The sequence below is a fragment of the Elgaria multicarinata genome, chromosome 2 (genome assembly GCF_023053635.1).
Source record: "Elgaria multicarinata webbii isolate HBS135686 ecotype San Diego chromosome 2, rElgMul1.1.pri, whole genome shotgun sequence".
In the NCBI taxonomy this organism is placed as follows: Eukaryota; Metazoa; Chordata; class Lepidosauria; order Squamata; family Anguidae; genus Elgaria; species Elgaria multicarinata.
The window spans coordinates 73274282-73297614 of NC_086172.1; the positions used below are offsets into that span (position 1 = coordinate 73274282).

Here is a 23333-nt window from a genome sequence, read left to right on the forward strand (position 1 = left end):
TATAGCGTTCTTGAATTCAAAAAGCCTATTAAGTTGACGAATCTCTCCCAGCAGGCCATTCCACAGTCTGGGAGTGGCAGACAAGAACGTCCTCTGAGTAACAGTTGTCAGTGTAGAACAGGCTTAGAGAGCATAAGAATGGTTTGGCCCTTGGGGCACATGGAGAACAATGGAGAGAGGGGAAGCTCTCCATCATGATTTCCCTGTCAGCTTCTTCTAGAGCAGGAGAGGGCGATCGAATTCTTGGGAGAAGGGGGGAAATGACACAGCCTTCCACAGGCCAAACGATGTTAGGTTGGAGCCATGCCCCTTCATTTGGGTGGGTGATCCAGCTGACGCATAGGCCAGGAACTGGCTTTATTGCATGTGGGGCTCCCCACATTGGGGAAAGCCCGAGTGCAATGAAGCTGCCCTAGCTGGCTTTGCCTACCACATGCCTTTTACCATTGGGTGTGGATGCAGGGCAGGTGAAGCACACTCAGGCAGAGCTTGCAAGGGGAAGGCAGCCGATGAGCAAAGCGTACTTGGCCATGCTAGCAGGACCTTTCAAGAATGACATGTAAGAGGGTCTTCTCTGCAGTGAAGGAAGTGAACATAAGAAGTGCCCTGATGCGGGATCAGACCAAGTGTCCATTTTGTCCAGCACTCTGTTCACACAGTGGCCAACCAGCTGTCGCCCAGCAACCAACAAAACAGGACATGGTGCAACAACACCCTCCCACCCATCGGAAATCCGCCATGCTCTGTTATTGCAGGCTTTTAAGGTGGCCTTGAAATCGTCTTAGTTTACCGTGGCCTTCTCTTGATATGACTGCTGTTATTGCTGCTGGTTTTATCGTTGGCTTTTATTGATGTATTTATTGCTATTTTATTGTGTTTGTTTTTACTGCTTTTAATATTTCAACTGGTTTTATGTATTTTGTTGTTGTAATTTACCTTAGGAGGGCTTCAGGTTCTGAATGGTGGCCAAGAAATTTTTAAATAAATAAATTTAAAGGATATTCTTTAAATTAATGTATACATCTCCAGCTTTTTTATATATAAGATAAACTCGCAAGTGGCTCAAGGCATGCTGTTTAAATGCAACCTGACGCCTGATTCTACAAAGTTCATTTGTTCACATCTGCCAGGAGTTCTATGCTACTTATGCCAATCCATGTTCAACTGTGTGTATCTGCAATGACTAGAACTGACTGGACCAGCACTCTTGATCCCTGAAAATACGTTTGTCTGAAAGAGCCCCTAAGCAGTCTCCCCACTTGCCTGTTTGAGATTGTAAAGGCCTTGCTTGTCACAATTTGGGATATTCAGGGCGTAAAGATGCTCCAATGGACCACGGTCATCTGGCAGCCGCATGGTTGAGATGCGTTCCAAGACCTGATCCAATTCCAGCTGACAGGCGGTCTGCAAAAAGCCAAGAAAGCAGGTGTGTGTGTGAGAGAGAGAAATCAGGGTATCAGGGCTCCAGTCAAAACAATGGATGTGACAATTGCTTTCATCTTTTGACCCATGAAGGGTAAATTCAAGGACTCCCTCTGCAGCATAGGGGGTGCAAAATTTGCTCATAGCTTTTTTTTTTACCAAACGCTTTTCCCCCCAAATCCCAACCACTTCCCCCATGTCCTCCCTCGAAGCATCAGGAAAGTGTAGGCAGAGCTTACTTCACTTACAATCACATCCCCTAAAGGTCATTAAATGTGTGTTGTTGTTTTCTTTTAAAATGAAGGATGCAAGCGTTGTAACAATGTAGGGATTTACAGCTGACTACCCTCAACTTGAAATTGTTTGAAATTCTGGCTTGCATCAAGTTTGATTCATGGATTGATCTTCTGAATATGCTATTCTAGATAGGTCGGATATGAGAAGAAAAGTGTACAAAGCTCTTTGCAAATATTTAGGACTGCTTTAGGAGGTTTTTCTGCCATCCCTTTCCTAGAGTAATTTTGGAAGGAAATTAGTTTCATGCATAATTTCCATGGCAATTGTCCTCTTTGATAATGTTACAGTTGATCTAATTCAACCTTATTTATTTATTTATTTCATTTTTATACCACCCAATAGCTGAAGCTCTCTGGGCGGTTCACAAAAATTAAAACCATAATAAAACAACCAACAGGTTAAAAACACAAATACAAAATACAGTATAAAAAGCACAATCAGTATAAAACCATGCAGTAAAAATTGATATAAGATTAAAATACAGAGCCAGAACAGTAAAATTTAAATTTAAGTTAGAATTAAGTGTTAAAATACTGAGAGAATAAAAAGGTCTTCAGCTGGCGACGAAAGGAGTACAGTGTAGGTGTCGGGGCGGACCTCTCTGGGGAGCTCGTGCCACAGTGGAGAAGGCCCTCCTCCTAGTAGCCATCATTAGGGGAATTTTGATTTATGGCCTTAAAATGAAAGTTTTAGAGAAAAAAATAGAATTCTCACCCACCAGGCTAATGAAAAATCACTATTGAGCTAGTGCTTTGAGGGTATGGTTAAAACATGTAGGGGAGACTTTATGAAATCCACAAGCCCCAACCTTCAACTTCCATCAATTTTAGTCAAATCATAGCCTCCTTTTGCCCTTTTAAAAACAGTAAGTAATGTAAGTAAAAACAGTAAGTCACAAGATAAAGTCCCTCCTGTAGATCAAGCACTGTACTGAGCAGTAACTGATGTGTTTTCTTTTTCTGTCTGTCTTCATATGCCTTCATAGTCAGAACTAAAATAGTTACTCGGCCCACAGATGTGCATGGGAATGGCCTTGTTCAGACAACATGCTAAACCAGGGGTTAAGCATTTTAAGCTGATCATGGCTTAGTGTGCTGTGTGAATCATTTCTAACCATGATGGCTACATAACCATGGTTTAAACATGCCCACTTACCATCTACTGCAAAAGGGTTAGTGGCCTGAATAGGCCCAATGGAATGAACTTTTAAACTTCACAGGAGCACCATGGGAGGTGCTTTGCCCTAGGTTCATCCCATGTGCTCCTGAAATGCTTAAAGGCTTACGACCCTGTAGGCTGTTTCCCAGGATGATCATAAGGGCTTATGAGCCCATGGGATGTGCCCATGGCAAAATAACACCCATGGCACACCTGTGGTGTTTAAAAGGGCATCCGTGTATTCTAGGATTCTGCAGTCATGCTACACAAGCAAGGAATTTGGTATTTGGTACACAGACATCAGTATCCGGAGACTCTCAGCTTTTATTTTCTTTATAACAAAAGATCATGTTCTCACTCTTAAGGCTGCATGAGCAAAAACAGGCTTGAAACTGTTTGGGCAACAAATGATGAAATCAAAGGCAGATGAGACTTAACGGGGTTCTCAAAGGTCAGAAAGTTATGCAGCATGCATAACTCTACAGTCCTTCCCAGAGCAAGCAGCAGCAGAATAAATGCTGCAGAACAAGAAAACGCATGCAACATGTTCTTAATATGAGTAAGTATTATACAGGTTGTAGAATTCAGCTCTTCTTGGTCGAGAAGCTGAAACATCTTCACCAGCTTTAATGGAACCATGTTGTTGGAGGAGGAGGCAGGAGATCCGAGATCCATGTCCAAATACCAATGGTAATTAGGGAAGAGTGTCAGTGAGCTTTCTTCCCTTAGTGGTTGTGCATAATTTTCAAGAGCAGGAGATCAAGACTTATACAGAGGCAATATTAACCATCTGTGATAATTGGAGGCACTGATGTTGGGTACACTCCCTGATTGCGTATTAGTACTAGAGAGAGTATAAACATCGTATTACCACTGGCAGTGCAACCAGAGCTATGAGTATACTATGTACTAAATGTATCAATGGGCCTGTTCAGATGACACACTAAGCCATGGTTAGGGCTGCTAACCCTTTTGCAGTAAATGGTTAGTGAATGTATTTAAAACGTGGCTATGTGGCCATCATGCTAAGGAATAGTTCACACAATACGCTAAGCTATAACGTTTAGCTCAAAATGCTTAACCACCGTGGCTTAGCGTGTTGTCTGAAAAAGGGTTAGTATTTTCAACCAGGATAATTTATTTATTATTTATTTATTTATTTTATTTATTACATTTTTATACCGCCCAATAGCCGAAGCTCTCTGGGCGGTTCACCTAATATTTCTCATAGAATAACCTAATATTTCTCATAGAAAGCATCACTGCTTCAGCTGCAGTATTCAAAACTTCCCAGCACATGAAACGTTGTCATCATGCTGCAAGTTTCCATGCTCCCACGAGTGGGCCCTGGACCAGGAAATGCACAACATGCTGGTTGCAATCCATGTGGCACATGCTTTAAAATGCGACTGCTGAGGTAGGGAGCCAACCTTACAGAGCAATCTTGTACACAGTCCCACTGCATTCAAGGGGATTACTTCCTAGTAAGCACATTTTAAGATGCAGCCTTATTGAAGCCCATGATAGATCCAGTTCTAGAGAATCAGCAAGATTCAGAATCTTTTGAGAACCCCCAAAGATATTTCGCTATGGTTCTGTTTGCTTGTGTGTGTGTGACTTTTACGTAGCTTAGACTCCCCAATATCTGTAAGTTATCAACAGAGCTACATGTCTTGTCTGATCTGGCCACCCGTGCTCATTCTCCTCTCTGGATTTTTAAGAACACAAAGGCCACCCACACACAGTTAGCTTGCCAGGTCCCTATAACACACACACACACACACACAGCCAGCCCACAACCACTTTGAAGCAACATTGAAAACCAATTCTAACACTCCAGTCCACTGGCAGTTTCTGTCCAAGAAAGCGTCCTGAATACTTTGCAGCCACTCAGACTCAGCTTGGAAGCAAGCCAGTCGGAGAACAGCAAAGCCAACTAGACTACTGTGAGGGTGGCAATTTACAGCACAGAGTGGGAGAAGGGAAAAGGACCATACAGTAAGCAATAGCAGCAGCACAGCCACCCTGGGGGCATCCAAGAGGAGCGGGCTTTAGGAGCAGCTTTTTGTCGTCAATTCCACCTGACAGGTGGGGAAGAGGCTCAAAAATTACAACTTTTGTTAGGAATTATCCCTGTTATTTGCTTGAGTTTACCAACTATAAACCTGATTGACCACTCTGCCTGACTCCTAAGGCCCTGCCAAAATCCATCAACCTCATGAAGAGGCATCTTCTGTTCTGTTTTTTTTTTGTTTAGTTTCCTTTCTCGTTTCACTGTGCTGTCTCTCCTATTTCCCTGGTCCTGATGCAACCTTTAGCACTATATAAAACACCTCTGTCCGGAGTGTGCCTCTATTCTTTTCCCCTGAATCACTATTCATCAATGTGCTAAATTTGCAAGGCAGATATGTTTTAAGGACCTCATAACAGTTAAATCATCGCTACGCTGCATTAAATTAAGTGCCTACTAGATAAGGATGGACTTTGGCCTAACCTATCATTTCCTACAAGAATCTCACTAACCAGCAAGCATTAGCTGGTGTACCAGATATTGCTCAGTTGACAGCAATCCACCTTCTGCCATCCACGCCTGGTATAGAGACACACTCAGCAGCAGTCACCATGTCTTTTTATTAGCCATATTCCTGTACTTTTAGCAGCAGACCGATGCAGACATTTAAGAAGTGAAGCTTTCCCCACTGCTTCAGAACTCTGTTTCAGTATGTTGGCTCTGTCATTATTTATTTATATACCGCTCTCTAACAAGATTCCTGAGTGGTAAACAATAAAAGAAAGAAAAACAATAATCGAAATACAAAATTAAAATATTTAAAGTCAGATTATGTCAATGAAACCATGGCTGGTCAATCAGGGAACGTTTATTTAAATACAAAAGTCTTCAGCAGGCACTGAAAACAAAACAACGCCTAAAATTGTGGATGACTTGGCCACTAAACGTGTGGATGACTTGTGAGTATCATGAAGTCCTAGTGTAATTTCCCGGCCATTAAAACAAAATGGTCCACCCAGTGTTGTATATATGAATAACCCTTCCCTCCCCAGACCGTTATCAGTCTGAGGTAACTGGGGCTATAACTATGATAAGCCATTTTACAATACACCTAGTCTCACAAACAGCAGATGATGTCGTTAACCTGTTTCTGGACAGCACCATTTTGTACCATTCTGTATAGGTGAAAGGGTTGTGTAGAATAAAACAAACAAACACATAGGAAAATAGAAGTTGGAACAGCTGGCCTGGGTTACAAGCCAAACCTATTTCTCAGCAGCTGAGGGAATGTTAAACATGGATCCCTCAATACTGAAAAGGAGCACATGTATACCAGAGCCACACTTCTTATAGCAAGCAAGCATAAAGTACCTTGTGATAACTTTCAGTCAAGGCAGGAGTGAAAAGCAGGCATGGGTCTTCTGGGCCTAGATTACATGTGCACACCCCTCCTGCCTACTTTTGCTCTTTTCATTGATTTATTCACTCAATTTCCTGAGGGAATCCCCCAAAAGAAAAGGGATTCAGTACTGAAGGTCCCATCTAGTGAAGAAGAATTGATGAAAGAAAGGCTTTCAACCTCCTCCTATTTAAAGAGTCCATTACCTCAAGCTGCTACCAAACTGGGGGAGGCATGTGTGATGGAGTTTTAGAAAAAGCTCTGCTGAACAGTCAAGCCTGACGCAATACCCAAACATCTTTAGCCATGTATAGCACTTCTTGGAAAATAATGAAGTGTTACAAAGAACCAATACAGATAGTTGAGGTAAACTTGTAGTTTACCTCACACAATCCTTTACCAACTCACCCTGGGAGATGATGGCCGCTGTTGTTCATTTGTGGGGAAGAGCTTGGTAGGTTTGCCCATCTGTCTTTGCTGCTCAATCGCCTTTTCACGAATGATGGCAAAGTCCCTGCCATTTTTCAAGGTCTTTGACCGACAAGCTCCATTCACCACACTGGTGGCACCATCCACAAAGTTCTCTGCAATAGATCCTTCAGTTTGTTCCTCATTTTCTGCAAAGACAAGAAAGAGGTAAAAGGAAAAATGGAAGCTATTAGTGTTTATTACAGAACGCGATTGGTTTGCACAGCTGTGGAGTGAAGGAAAAAGTTCCCACAGGCTCCTATAATACGAGCTCCAGCCAAACAATATGTAAGTGGCATACCAGCTAAGCAAGGTGTGAAAGAACTCCATGCAGAGTGGCCAAGAGAAGGGGGTAATTCTTTTTTCAGGAGACAAGCACCCTCTCCTCCTGAAATATGTTTCAGCCTTTAAATGCTTGATTGAACAAATTGTCTAAGCATTTAACAATGCATTCATTTTAAAATCAGAATCCACACAGAATCCACAGGAGACAATTTGGCTAAACAGGCAGAACATAATGTCCCATTTGTACTACAAAGAGAAAGAAAAGTATCTCAAAAAGGCAACGTGCCTGGCCTTTTAGCAGCACACAGTTCCTTGTTTATCCATTTTGTCTTTCTCTTTACCACCAGGTCAGATATAGTGGGCCTTATAGGCCCCTTCCAACTCTACTATTCTATGCTTCTATAAGTTCATTCCTGACCTATCACCTGCAGGCTTTCACGAGGTATCAAAACAGAATCTGGTGCTCAACAAGGGCAACTGGAACAAAATGACAGGTAAATTATCCCCAAGGGTTCAAGAAGGCACACTTTTGGAAATTAATAAAACTAAAACAAAAAGGCAGAGAATGCAACCAGATAAGAAATCATGCCAAGCAAAGAATACCAAAAATGCAATGAAACAAAGCAGGCTCTGTATTGTTTATTATCAAGCTCATTATCTCAATTATTGTGTAACAGAAACCAAATATAAAATAAAGTAATAAATAATCCAGACTTGAGCAAAGCAAAAAAAAGTGACCCATCCTTGCTGCTAGAGCTCTTCAGCTTCACGATCCAACACGCAGATGAATTTAACCAAACTTTGCATAAGCTCCCCAGCTGCACTGAAACTACTCACCATTTTTCATGAACCTTTTTGAAAAGGTAGAGGTATCAGCACTCATGCAAACATGTCCTTCATTGATTTAGATTGCCCATATTTGCATTCCCAGTGACAAGATCACGCCTGATTGGCTACCTAGTGTTGCAATCCTGAGAGGTTTTCAGGAGACATTTCCATTCTACTAGTTCTGACCCAAAAGGTTAGAATTTGACATGGTCGTATTTGCACACACATTTAGCCTAATACTCTCAAAAATGAAAGCAATTGCACCGCCATCCTTGGCTTATAGGGTTAACCGCAACCAAAGTCTATGGAATCTGGGCTCACAGGTGTTTGGATGTTGCTGAATGCAGATCAGCCTTTGCACAGGCTACTTCTAGGGCGAAGCAGCTGTACAAATTTGGTGCTGACATCTGACCTCCACCAGTCTCATGGTTGGTGCAGGAGTGGGCCCTGGAATGCCAAACGTTCTATCAACAGTGGTTTGCTGTGCTACAGAAAAGGCCCAGACTTCTCAAGGCCCTTGCAAAGATCCTCAACTGTCTTTCTGGCTCACTGGAAATGTCAATTACTGCATATAGGCAATGGCAAAGACCATCCAGCAAGCAGTGTGCTGCTAACCGGTCCTGCACTGTTTTTCACAAGCAGCACAACTTCTCTCAGGGCCAAACAAGGTATTATTTTAAATCTGAGTCTAGCAGCTTTTTAAATATACTCTTAATAGGGCCCCCAATCTCAATATTAAAAGACCACACTACACCCCCACATACACACACTAGCGTCCTGACCAGATCAGCCCCCCTATGCCTACTCTAGAGTAAAAATGAAGTGGGGGGAAAGGTATGGCTGCTAGATATGGATTAAAAGTAATGTCTGTTTTGGCCCCGAGGGCTGTGTCGGTGCCACAGGTGGCCATAACAGCAATCAGACCAAGAGGACGTGTTCTCCATCCCACAGAGCCTGCCGTCTGTTGCTGGAACTTGTAGACTGGGACGGGGCTTGGCATGCAGTTAGAAAGGCTCCGTTGATCAGGTCGTGATAGAGGGCTAGGCTCCTTGTTTTGTTCTCATGTCTGGTCTGGCCAATCCAGAAGCCTCATTCAGCTCACCAATCCACTAGTCAGGGGGCCCAAAGGTTGCACTTCACAGCCTCCTCCTATGCCTGAAGAGTGCTCTAAGCACACAAGTCCTTGGCAGCTTGTCAAGTTAGCTTCCTTCCTGTCCTAGATAGATCATGAAGTTCCTTGTTCAAATTCTGGACCACACTGAAAAATGAATGGTTTGCCTTGCTTCACAATCTAGAGCTCAGGGCACCATTAACCTGTTCTGTTGCCATCTTTAGCAGCCTTTGACATGGGAGGATACCTTCCCATTAGCTCATGACACTGTGGAACAGCCTTCCCCAACCTGGTGCTTTCTCCAGGTGACTACAGCCACCATGGCAGCAAGCACGGCCATAGAAGACCGCCACCGATCCACCCATGGTTGCATGGCTGCTTAGTTGTTGGTGCTTTCAGTGGTCCTATACAAAAGCAGGAGAGCCAGATCTGGGTCCAAGAGCCAGGGAACCCTTTCAGTTAAGTGGTGCATTATTAACCCCACTCTCCCCATCCATTATCTCCCACGGCTGCCCGGTCCTTTCAGTTTAGCTGTGCGAGTAGAGAAGGGATTGCTAAGCAGAAGAGTGAACAGTATGTTCTGGTGGCTGGTTGCTTAGCAAGTTCCTCTCATTGTCTCGGACTGCTGCTGGCACGGGGATGATCCAATTGGGCACCCACTGGCCTCCTTTGGCTGTAGCCTTTCCCCAGGAAGTGCTTTCAAGCCCTTCAAAAGCACACGGAAACGGCAGCTTGACAATCCCTCTTCAGCACGAGCAAGGCCAGCTTTAGCGGCATGCCCTACTTGCCCATTTTGCTTTCTTTCCATCAACTGGAGGTACATATTGGGGGCCGAACAATGGACTCATTCTTCCCCCATCCTTCCCCTGGTTTGATGTGATGCAGTCTTCCCCATTCATCCAATTTATAGTCCAGAATCAGTGTCCCAGCCTGACGCGTCGCGGCGTTGTTGTGGCAGACTTCCTGCACCAGCGTTTGCTGAATTTCTGCAGGAATCGAGGGACAGCAAAAGGCTCAGTGTGTTCGGAGAGGGAAACATCAGGAGATATCCCTGTTTTTGTAACATCTGCTCTGGCCCAGTCAAGTGGGCACCTTTGAGCAAACAACCTTCCTGGGCCTCACAGATGCTCTCAAATCTTGTCATAGGAAGATCCCATAATGCAGCAATGGGCAATGTCTGCATTGTTACCCCACCCCACCCCAAACACACCGGGGGCTATAGCAACACCCAGTGCCAAAATGGCTATGACTGCCAAAATTGCCAGTGGCAGCAGGGCTCCCCATGATCTTGCTTCCAAACGAAATGTGCGACCCCTGGAGGCTTTTCTCACAAAATTGCTGAGGGTTTTGCTGATGCCACCAGAGTGGCAAATTTGGTGTGAACAGAGAGTCACAAAAATGGACATGGTGGCACAAAAACAGACACAGAGGGCTGTGTGTTGCCTTCTCTGTGGCCATAAGCCAATAAATATGTATATACATTTTGGGACTCTTCAAGTATTACACTGCTTTATGTACTAGAATTTATTGAGGGTTGTTGCTGGTTCTAACCCTAGCAAGATGGTAGCAACATCTCGGTTTAACCATGGTTGAGTCCTGAAAACTGTTTTGAACGTCAGGGCTCAGCTCACTGAAATCAACGCACAAGGGGCTGCTTCACACATTATAGAATTCCATTATGTAAGTTGTCTGGCTCAGTTTCCCTCAATACCCCCTCGAGATGCAGCTCCCTACCATGCCACTTCACTTGCTGTTCTCGTGAACAGCTTTTCAGGGGGTTACAGTGAGTACTGGCCAAGAAAGTCCCAGTGTGAGGAGTCCTAATCACACTTTTTTTGGAGGGAAGGAGGGAGAGAGACATTGATCTGGTTCATACTTAATGCTAACCCATAGTTTATTCAAACCAAGGTTTGCTGAATTCTGAGTTATGTGGAAACCCAGCCACACTAACGAAGCATGGTTTAACCACAAACAACTCAGAAAAAGAATGCATAGTTTATTCTTCGTTCTCATGAGGAAGCAGGCAAGAGTGGGATACAGAGAGGGAAATAAACATTGCAGAGATTGAGAAAACAAACCACAGTTTGTTCAATTTCTGCCAAACAAATCCTAGATATGGCAACGAACCCTGGGTTAAACATAGCTCAATACTAGATCTGCTTTGCATGCAGAAGGTCCCAGGTTTGATCCTCAGCATTTATCTCCCCGCCCCACCCAAAGCCCAGCCCAGCCCAGCCCTCCGTGTTTCCTCCTGAACATGGCTGTAGTCCTCGCAGTAGCTTCTGGAAAATACATTTTCCTAGCAACATAGAAAGACAGAGACACATAGAGAGATAAACAGATATATAGGGGTATGTGTCCTTTGGGGAGGGGCTGTGCCTCAGTGGTAGAGCATCCGCTTTGCATGCAGAAGGTTCCAGGTTCAATCTCCGGCATCTCCAGGCAGGGCAGGAAAAACTCCGGCCTGAAACCCTGGGGAGTCGCTGCCAGTCAGTGTCGACAATACTGGGCTAGATGGACCAAAGGTCTGACTCAGTATAAAGCTGCTTCCTATGTTCCTAGTATTATATTTCAATCTACCTGCAAATTTTATAATGTATAAAGTGGCCCCAAGCAAACACAACTAGTCCCAGACTTCCACATTAAGAGATTAGTTAGAAAGATTTCACACCACTGGGTATGACTTCTAACACACCTATCCAAGCTCTAAGCTATGCACATTTGCTGCATTTCTAATCCAGGGTATGAGGAGACAGCCAACTCTTAGGATAAACATGTTAACAGCTATGCGTTCCATGAAAGTTAGGAACAGAGGTTCCCATGCCTCCAGTGATACAATTTGACCTCAGGAACCCACAACTGAATATTTTAGAACATAATTTGGGAAGGACAGCATCCAGTATAGCCAGAAGTCTGACTTTCCATTCAAAAAACTAAAGCCAAAGAGGAAAAAATGCCACATGTAATACATTTTTTCAAGGAAACAAAACACAGAAAGGTCAAATAGCAACTCCACCCTGCCCTTTAGAGTCTGCATGTCCATCTTTGATTTGGTCCATTTTATCTTCTCAGCCATATTGGCTTCAACTAAATTTCGTTTCAATAATATAAACTCTGAAACCACACCACACTTTTCCAATGTCTGTTTTCCAGACACTGATTTCCCTCTAGGGCGTTACCTCCCCACTTTTCCCCACCCCACCTCGTTTTGCATTTTTTTGTCTGCCTTTTTTTTTTAAGGTCACAAGCAATGATTGATATCTGTTTCTGAGTTTCAGATAGACTGACATGAGACCTCGTCCCAGTCTGGGGGGAGCTATAACCTGTGACACCGATTCAGAGTCACAAGGGGAAGGTGTAGAGTCAGGCCCAACCATGGTTAAGCCAGGTGCCTGAAAATTCAGTTCTACCAGGCCTCCCACTGGCTTACAAGCGGGGAGGGGGCGAGATACAGGATGCTGATGTGGCCTCTGATGTGACCTGTCTTCCACAGCTGCGAGACCTGACCTTAATAGAGCCCCCCGCTTCTTAACCAGGGAAGTCTTCTGTGGAAGCAGGGCAACAGGAAGAGGCTCTACAGGAGAGGGAGTTTCAGGGGTGTCTCCTTTGCTGTGTCGTCAGCAAAACAGGGCGGGTCAGAGGCATCCAAGTGAGGCGCAGCCACAACCTGAAAGCCAGGTCTCCATGCCAGGATCGAATGCCTGACAGCGATCTTTAGATGCTACTCCCCTGAATTTAAACCAGAGCAACAGCAGTAGACTTTGCTGGTAACAACATATCGGTAACCTGGAAAGCTTCCTGTTTTCACTGGAACTGTGGACTTATTCTGTGTGCTGAACCCAGAGATGGTTGGGTCTTTTGCTGTGATGCTCACAAACTGATTCTTGTTCAAGGAATTATGTTGCAATCTGTTAACTGTGCATCTTTATTGGGACTGTAAAGGTTTGTAGCTAATTACTGCAATAAAAGGTTTTACTGAGACTGTGCCTTGGCTCCAAGAAGTTAGGTTCTGACAGCTGGATCTATCCACTTACAAGATACTCCACTTATTCCATTAAAGGACAATTAGTTATGTCAGACAAAATAATAATAATTATAGATAACCTTTTGTCATCTGATAAAGTTAAGTGGACTGTGTGAGTTTTGCACATCCATCACTCATGTATTGTATGCTTTCGGTGAAACACTTGGAAGCATACAGGCAGCATCTGGTGAGGGCTCAGAGACTAGAGATGGTCCTCTCCAGACTTTGGGGAACTTGAGAAGGGGTGATGGTGGTCAAGATCCACCCCCTACTGGCCCAAACTAAGTTTTGGAGAGCATCCAGAGAAGGAGCAAGCTTTGATTCTGGCATATGCCGGGATATACATGAACTTAATCACTATGCCCAAAGAATAAGCTCATAGTAAATTTACCATGTAATAATGTTCGTGAGCATTTATTCCCAGTCTGGAGTTGGAAATTAGAAGCTGAATAAACAAAATTATATGGGTCTGTGAGCTGTAAGACATATATTGTAAGCCACTATCTGTAAGTTATGCTCTACAACACTAGAACTTCTTTCAACTCTCCTGCCATTTAGACTTGTTTGGCAGCCTTGTATTCATTCTGGTAATTCTCCAATGCTTCCTGATTTTCAGATACCCAAATAAACAAAACACAGGGCCATCAGTATTATCATTAGTATCAAGATGAATTGTATAGTTTTATTTAAAAAATAAATCAAAATGCCCATTTTTAGCATCCAATTACCTTCTGAACCATGTGATCAAAATGCCTTTAGAGTCCCTGGTATGGGATATGGTGTGTGTGTGTTCCCAGGTGTGTTCCTGCATGCATGTGCTCATGTGCATGCCTGTACCAGTGCGCTGTTCCCAGCTCCCCTGCCAATAACAGATACAGATTTTAGCCCAGGGCTAAAAAGGTTGTGTACTTCTGCTTTAGACGGTGCTATAGGTAGCAAATGGGCACAAGGTCTTGGGCTTTGCAGATAATGCCTCTTTAAAACTCTGGCATCCTCAGATGGCTTGCAGCTATGATTAATCATGTCCAGACTTGTGAAATCACCAAAGAATCCCAATGTTTAAGTTGCTCCAAAGCCACATCTTGATCCAAGAAATTCAGAACATGACTTCAGGAGCATTTCTCAAGTCTCAGCTACTGAGCAAAGAATGAGCAACAATCAGGATGCATCCTTCTTGGTCTATCTCACATATAGTCAGGAGAAATATTTTCCATATGTTCCTGAGGTTAAAGAGAATGTGGAAAGTTGAGAGAAGCTGGTGGGTTCCACTGTCATCACTGGGGGCATGCAAAAGACAAGGAAGTGTAAGGAGACTGGCCCAGAGGAGGTTTCAGGCCCACAAGGGAACATAAGAGCCCTGCTGGATCAGACCAAAGGTCCATCTATTCCAGCACTCTGTTCACACAGTGGCCAACCAGCTGTCGACCAGGAAACCACAAGCAGGACATAGTGCAACAGCACCCTCTCACCCATGTTCCTCAACAACTAGTGCATACAGGCTTACTGCTTCTGATACTTGAGGTTGCCCTTAGCCATCAGGACTAGTAGCCATTGATATTACCCTCCAGGAATTTATCCAACCCCCTTTTAAAGGCATCCAAATTGGTGGCCATCACCACATCTTGTGATACTGAATTCCAGAGTTTAACTATGTGCTATGTGAAGAAGTACTTCCTTTTACCTGTCCTGAATCTCCCACCAATCACCTTCATGGGATGACCCCAGGTTCTAGTATTATGCAAGTCTTCCCATTCACATTCTTCACACCATGCATAATTTTGTACACCTCTATCATGTCTCCCCTTGGCCTCCTTTTCTCCAAACTAAACTATCCTAGCTGTTGTAACCTTCACTCATAGGGAAGATGCTCCAGTCCCTTGATCATTTTAGTTGCCCTTTTCTGCACTTTTTCCAGCTCTCCAATATCTTTTTTTAGGTGTGGTGACCAAAACTGTACACAGTATTCTTAGTGTGGTCACACCACAGATTTTTATAAAGGCAGTATGATACTGGCAGTTTTATTCTCAATTCCTTTTCTAATAATGCCTATCATGGAGTTTGCCTTCTTTACAGTGGCCACACCCTGGGTTGACTTTTTCATCGAGCTGTCCATCACAACCCCAAGATCTCTTTCTTGGTTGGTAACTGCCAGCTCAGATCTCATCAGGTTATACTTGAAGTTGGGTGAGGTTTTTTTGCCCCAATATGCATCAATTTACTCTTGCTTACATTGAACCACATCTGCCATTTGGATGCCCACTCTCCCAGCTTGGAGAGATCCCTTTGGAGCTCTTTACAATCGCTTTGTGTTTTAACAACCTTAAATAATTTGGTGTCATTGGCAAACTTGGCTCACTTCTAATTCCAGATCATTTATTAAAGAATTGGTCCCAATACCGATCCCTGTGGGACCCACTATTTACTTCCCTCCATTGGGAGAATTTTCCATTTGTTCCTACTCTCTGCTTTCTGTTCTTTAACCAGTTACTGATCCTTAAGAGGACCTTTCCCCTTAAATCTAGGACAGCATCCAAGAAAAACAAAAGCTTGAGATATGGGGTGTCATCACGCTAATGTGGAGCAGAGGGGCACAGAACTTCCAACCTACCAAACGAAAAAAGAAAGAAAAGTTTGGATAGTGCAGCAAGAAGCCTCAGCCTGCAGTCTTTTCCATCTGCCCCAGTGCTCTCCATGTGGCAGAGGGCCTTTGCAGAGAAGAATTCTCATGGCCCCTTTGTCTACTGTTGGCTTGGCTGCTTTGAAAGCACAGGAAGCCTTGGATGGGGATAATTTCACCCACTTGCAAACACAATCTCCTGCTTTTTTCCTATTCCTCCTCCTCCTCCATCATCATCATCTGCCCAGAGAGCTTCAGCTATTGGGCAGTATAGAAATGCAATAAATAAATAAATCATCAATATCTTATTTTTCTGTTTCTAACTTCCTATCTCTGCAAACCCCATAAGCACCACCTGCTCCTTGAAAAGTCATTTGTGATTTACCAACAAACTGCAATAGATTTTCACACCTGGGACGTTAGGATTGGATTTCACTTGGACCAGAGACTTTTCATCAGTGCTTACAGCAAAACACCTATCAGAGAGGCATTGGATATGCAAACCAAAGAGCCCCACAATGCATATTCCAAACAGCTGGTGTAGGACAGCATAGCTTATTAGGCTAATGTCCAAATCCCAATTCAGTCATGTTCTGGACTCGGGGAAGTCCTGTTCTCTCTATAAAATGGGAAGAAGGAACTTCCGCACAGGATTAAAGACTGTGAAGCACTTCACCCACTAAAGAATAAAAGAAGTTATTAATAATACATCTTTCCTTTTCCCACTCCTTCACTTTCCATACTCAAACATCAATGAAAGTGGAAATGTGATACAGAGTGGAAAGAATGCCCTGTAACCATAAACTTTTCCATTTCATGATTTATTCACACTCAAAAAGAACAAAATCACCCCAGTAGTTTCCTCTCTCTTTTTCAAGGTCAGAATTGATAAACGTGATCACCCAGAATGTGGACAGAGCAAAGAAGTTAATCTTGATAAAGGAAACAAGACATCCCAGTGTTTATGCCCAAGGGACAGCACTACCAACAAAGCCACAGTGTTGAAATTTCTTTTCATCCATTACTTTCCAAGTCTGAAGTAGTGGGACTTCTCTAAAGGGCATGGGCAGAAGTAAAAGCTCCATCCATTTCCCCCATGCATGGTATTCTCTGTGTGTGGGATTGTGTGCTGTTTCACTTGTTCTACTGTTGACTGGTGAGGCCCAATAGCACACCAAATATTTTTTCAATGCCCTATTACAATCTTCCTCAACCTCCCAGAATTCCTAGTCATTTGCCAAGCTGGCTGAGGTTGATGGGAACTGACGACCTAAGGCTCAAATCCAGATCAAGACAGCAGTGGGAAGGAAAGGGTTAAAGCCCCCCAAAACTACCATCTAGGTCACAATCTAGTTTAGGGCCCCCAAACCTGCTATTTGCTTTAAAAACAAACAAACATTCGCACAGTTGCTAAATGCATGTCTAATTTGGCATAAGATACATGCATGTCTCAAAGTAGGCACCATCTAAAAACAAAGTCTGCTTTTTGTTCAGAACTATTGATTTTATTCATCGGCAAGTTTAAAAATAAACTTAACACTTAACTGACTAATCAACTAAGAGGTCTTAAATTGGAAGCCAGCACTAGAAAGATGGGGAACTTTCTTCCAGATAAAAGAAGTGAAATTACTGTACGATGTGACAATAACAGAGATGGCGACCATACAATAAAAAGGCAACGTGGAAAAGGGAGGCAGCAAACATCAGGAAAAGAGACAGACTGACTAGGTTCGCACAACACGACAACCCACCATGGGCATTCAGTCATGGTGGGTAGTCATCCGAATTCAGTGTGCTTTCTGCAGGGTGGCTTACTTTTCACAAACACCCCACCCCAAGAATCCATGGCTTGTTGAAGAGTTGTTCATACCCATGGTGGGTTGTTGTGTCATCCAAAACCAGGAGACCAATTTTATTGTGGGTTGCTGGGATTGGCTACAGAGCTGCTTGGCAAGAGTGGCAAAAAGCCCTGCCACTCTTCGTGATCTCACCCATGCTGCCTCCAGCCTCCTGTGCCAGTGACTGCCCCTCCACTGATGCCCAAATGGCTTTTTGGATGGTCACTTCTTCACCACCTTTTATTTTTTGGGGCTTTGGGAGTATGCAAATGTATTCATATTTTTAAAATTACATTTCCCCATTCTTTCGTAAGTGTGCAAGACTATACTTTTGCCTGTCCAATATGTGTAATCTTGCCTTGTCAATTTCTTTTGCATACTCCCGAAGCACTGAGAAAAATAATTTTAAAAATGTTGGCAAACAAAGTCCAAAAAGAGGTAGCAAAAGTCCAAAAAGATGTAGACGGGAAGTGCTGTATCTTTGTGTCCTTGTCAACAGAATTTAAAAGATTCTAATTCCCTTCATTGTTTCAGGTAAGCCCCTCACAAGACAACCTTGACCCCAAAGTCTAAAGATAAAGCACACCAGCTGAGCGACAGCAAGCCTCTCACAAGCAAAGCCACTGAATAAAGCCGTCTCCTCTGCTCTAGTCAGCAGAAGCAACATTGAAGTATGAGCACCTGTAGCCACCATATAAAGCTTCATAGCTCTTAAAAATAAATCCATGCTCTAAAATACACCCACAAGCTTCCACTGGCCTCAGATAATAATAAAAAAAGTTGCATTGTGTTACAGCTGTGGCAGCCACCACTACATCTGCTAGTGTTTCAAAAACAGTTATGCCTGGTTCAATTGTACTCCTGGGTTTATAGCTGCTTTATTTACATCCGCTGGACAGGTTTATTCTTTGCTTTGCTTGTAGGAGCTCCACCCAAGGCAGGAATGAAAAGCTGAAGCCGCGATCGTTCAACGTCCTCCTGAGCCAAGCCTTAAAAGAAAGCCCCCATCTCGCCTCATTTAAACTCTGAAATAAGGCCTAAATAACTTGGCAGCACATACGTACTTCAAATCTGTAATACTTTAAAAAGGCACTGAGGGTGCTTCCAGACAGAGGGCTCCTAGTGCTAATAATCAGAAGGTACTGAGTAGGGATGTGCTCAGCTTCTAATCGGACCAGCGAATTAGAAGTGGAGCGGGGGGCTTCGCCTGCCCTTAAGGCGGAGGCGAAGAGGATTGGGGGGCCGGCAGAGCGTGGCGAAGAGGATCGAGGTGAAGGCGGATCTTTCACCACGATCCGGAGCTCCGACGGAAAGGCAAGTGGGGTTTACTGGGCCCTGCTGCTGTCGCCCATGCGGCGACGGCGGCGGGGCCCAGTAACCCCCCCGCCCTCCTCTCCCTTACCTGCCTCCGACCGCGGACGGAGGCAGGTAAGGCCCCCCTCCCCCCTTGGTCCCTTATCGGGCTCTGCCGCCGTCGCCGTCGCCTTGTACCTTGGTGTGCATGTGTATCCCTGTGCATGTGTACCCCTGGATAAGCTATCATGGTGCCGAGTTTGAGGTTTCTAACGTGCAAATTGACGGAGCTATCGAAAGGGGTGTGAATGGGGTGCCCGATTTTCATAAATTCCTAAAAAATCAGGGGATGATGGGACTGCCTTGGGACTTGGTGTGCATGTGTATCCCTGGATAAGCTATCATGGTGGCGAGTTTCAGGTTTCTAACGTGCAAATTGACGGAGCTATCGAAAGGGGTGTGAATGGGGTGCCCGATTTTCATAAATTCCTAAAAAATCAGGGGATGATGGGACTGCCTTGGGACTTGGTGTGCATGTGTATCCCTGGATAAGCTATCATGGTGGCGAGTTTCAGGTTTTTAACGTGCAAATTGACGGAGCTATCGAAAGGGGTGTGAATGGGGTGCCCGATTTTCATAAATTCTCCAAAAATCAGGGGATGATGGGATTGCCTTGAGTCTTGGCATGCGTGTGTATACATCCATGAGGTGTCATGGTGCCAAACTTGAGGTTTCTAACTTTAACAGAAAAAAAGATGTATACTTTTTTAGCTTAATGCAAGCCTATGGGGGGAAAAAACGGAGCTCCGATCCAGATCCGGAGCTCCGCAGCGGAGCGGAGCGGACATAGGCGGAGCGGCCCGATCCGCAAATCGCGGATCTGAAAGAGAAGCGGAGTGGGGGGTCCGTGCACACCCCTAGTACTGAGCCAGTCGGTCTCCTTTTTTGGTAAAGAAGATGGAAGTGGTGGGAAAACCAGGAAGGGCTACAAATTGAAGATGATGTCTGGACCCCCACAAAAAAAACTCTGTAAATGAGGCACAGCGATTATGATTACATAATAAAAGCCTCATCTAGAAGCATCCTGACTCTAGATCTGGGAGGTGGGGAAGGGAGTACCCAAGCTAAAGATCTTTATTCACAAGGACAGCAAAGGAAAGTTACCCAACCCAAGTTCTAAGGCCATCATCTGAGGTCCTCCTCCATGTGCCCCTGCTAAAATAAGCAAGGCGGGTGACTACAAGAAAGGGGCCTTTTCAGGGGTGGCACCCCATATGTGGAATGCCCCAGCTATGAGCAGCTCACCTGTCACCTCTGCTATGGTCTTTCCAGTGCTAGGTGAAAACCATTTTGTTCTCTCGGGCATTTTAAGAACTGTTTTTAGTGCTTTTCGACCACTGCACTTTTATTGCTCCTTATTTTATATGCTTGAGCATTTTTACACTTTGCTGTTGATTTTCTCTCGGTTGTATTACGTGCATTTTTAGTCATAATTCTTTAATCGCATTTTATGTTTTTAATGTATTGGATACCACTCAGAACTTGGGTTATGGGATGGATTAAAAGTACAATAAATAAATAAATTAAATATTTATCAACTTCCTTCCCCATCCCTAAAACATCGGATTTGGCCAAAGTTATGCAAAGCAAACACAAACTCCAAATATTTGGATTTTAAAAGCAAGTGAGGTAACAGGATTATGAAAGTCACTTTTCTTGAAATCCTGGAGAACCACTGCCAATTGGAGTGGATTATACTGGGCTAGAGGGATCAATGATCTAACTCAGAATAAGGCAGCTTCATTAAATGCTGCCTTGTTCCTTGCCTACATCCAATTGGACACCCTTATTTTATCAGGCCATGGAAATGCTGGCCACAACTCTCAAATATCTTAATAAAATGGCTCCAGCACATCCTCTTTGGTAGGGATGGACAAACAAGCGCTGGTCAAAATCACCAGGATTCTCCAAATATTTCACTGCTCAACTCATGCCTGATTCTTGCTTACCTTTGCAATCGCTGCTCGCTCTGTGCAAATGGGAAATTTACATGAATTGAGCAGTGATCACCATTGGCTTTAGGGGCATTTCACAAGGACATCATTATGGTTATTTGTTCATGACAACTTTTACCTTTGCTGACTCAAAATGAATGTGAAAGCGTTGTTGCATGAGTGCACTGCAAACTCGCACAGGCCTATTTAAATCTGGTATGTGGGCAGCCATGGGAGAACCCTGCATGGCAAGTCGATGATTGCATGCATCAGCCACCATGTGCGAGATTTGGCTTGTGGCACACGACTGCAAACGTCACTGTCTGCAGGACTGCAACCGAAAGCACTGCACAGAAAAAGATGCAGCTTTCGCCTGGTTGACGCTCTACTGCTCATTCACTAAAGCTACGTATGAATAATCTATTGTACAAAGTTGCAATCAAAGTTTCAACTAGACTTGGGTAGTGTACTCCATTATGGCTCTTTGAATTTCACATGCATCTTGATTGTGCTGTTGAAAACTGTTGCACATCCATTCCTGGGCTCTGGGCCAAGGTTCCCACCATTAAAAATTCTTCCTCAAACAATGGTTCCAAGTGTCCTGCCCTTTACCCAACATGGCAAAGACTCTGGCGGAGGTGGCAGTCACAGAAAGGGTGCCAGACCTCAAAGAGAGGACCAGAAGCTGCCCACTGCTTGCTTGGTAGAATGGCTTGGACATGAAATTAGCAGGAGACAAAAGGTGGGGTGATGAATGGGAACCATTCAGCAAGCCTGTGCCTTACACCCCCATTGCCAATTCAAAATCTGCAGCATCCCCAAACCACATTTTATTGTTCAGAGAGCCACAGCCCAGTAAGGTTCCCTTTGTTCCCAGCTTGTAAGGAAACCATGAGTCCTGGGCAGGATCTACACTACAGCTTTATAACAGTTTATAACAGTTTTGACAACTGTTCGGGCCCAGGACACGTTCCACATACTGTTTTCAAAATATTTTCAAAGTGTTATATCCTGCTAGGTGTAGATCTAGCCCTACTTTACAGAAGACAATCCTCCATTTGAAGGGCTGTCCAATTCTAGGCTGGTTTAAAGAGAATTGCTCAACAAGCGTCCAAGCCCCCTAATAGATAGCACCTATGATTCCTGAGTGACTAGTGCTGCTTCCAGATATGGATTATATTGTGCAATCGCCCTACCTCATTCATGGAATTTTATTGCGGGGAGGGCAGTCGGATACACACATCCTTGTCTTCCATTTGGAACCTTTCCACCCCACCCCCTGCTTCTTCCATCTTTCTTACCACAGAAAATCTGTTAAGGAGGGAAAGACGGAATAGTTGCACCATGTCTTTTGATTGGTAGCTCTAGGAGCCATTGGTGTGGAAGCCAATGGCTCATGAACTGCCAAGTCTTGGCTTGGGGTAGAATTAAGAACAGCATTTTTTTTTTTAAAGAACACCATCCGGAGTTGCTACGGACTGCCAAAAGGGTCAAGACTTGTTTGCAAGCTAATTTTGCAAGCTAATTTGCAAGCTTGTTTGCAAACTTATTTTGATCCCTTTGGTGCTCTGTAGCAGCTCTGGACACCATTTCTCTCTCTCTCTCTCTCTCTCTCTCTCTCTCTCTCTCTCTCTCTCTCTCTCTCTCTCTCTCACACACACACACACACACACACACACACACACACACACACACACACACACGGGCTTCCCCTCAAATATTGGAGAGTGTTCGTTACAACATCTGAAAGGCAGTCAATAGGAGTTGGATTCTGTCTTAAAATGTACTCTGATTTCTTTGCAAACAAACAAAATCTGAAGCATCCATTAATTCTGACCTTCTTCAAGTTTTGCTGTACTTGCTGTAGAAGCAAAGGGTATAACCACAACATGGTTATGAAAATATGAAAACCTTTCCATTCCACCCATCAAAGTCCCCAAGGCAGCTTAACTAGATAAATCAATGCTAGTAAATATATAGCAGAACTATAATTTATTTATTTATTTATTACATTTCTACACCGCTCAATAGCCGGAGCTCTCTGGGCGGTTCACAAAAATTAAAAACACTCAAAGTATAAAACAACAGTATAAAACCATAATATAAAATACAATATAAAAGCTCAACCAGATAAAAACAGCAGCAATGCAAAATTACAAATTTAAAACTACAAATTACAAATTTTAAGAACCACAACAGTAATTGGATGCTAAAACTAAGTGGGGCACAGGGACACCTGATTATCTATTAACCCTAAATATCCTTTGAAATAATTGAGTGGTACCAAAACAGACAGCTACATGAGTTGGACACGAACTCATTAAAAAGCAGCCTTCCCCAGCCTGGTGCCTTCCAGGCAGCATGGCTTGGGATAGTGGGAGTTGTAGCCCAACACATCTGGGGACATAAAGTTGAGGAAGGCTACTCTACAGCCTCCATTTTCACCTTTTAAAACTACTGTGATGTTGTTTTCATGGATTTTAAAATTTCCTGTCACCAAAGAGGAGTTTGCAAAGTTAAGATGACCAGAAAGTATAGGAGAGTTAGGGTGCCATCCTATTGGGAGGGCCATAAGCTTCTGAATTCGG

At 43.8% G+C, this 23333-nt stretch overlaps 1 protein-coding gene across 1 annotated transcript in view; it reads right to left on the reverse strand.

Moving 5' to 3' along the window:
• IGFBP2 (insulin like growth factor binding protein 2) overlaps positions 1-23333 on the reverse strand; it is a 67545-nt gene that overhangs the window by 4150 nt on the left and 40062 nt on the right. Inside the window, exons 2-3 of the mRNA XM_063118323.1 lie at positions 6696-6904; positions 1264-1404 (exon numbers count right to left, since the gene is read on the reverse strand). Coding sequence (XP_062974393.1) covers positions 1264-1404; positions 6696-6904 — 350 coding nt within the window. The remainder of the gene's footprint in view (positions 1-1263; positions 1405-6695; positions 6905-23333) is intronic.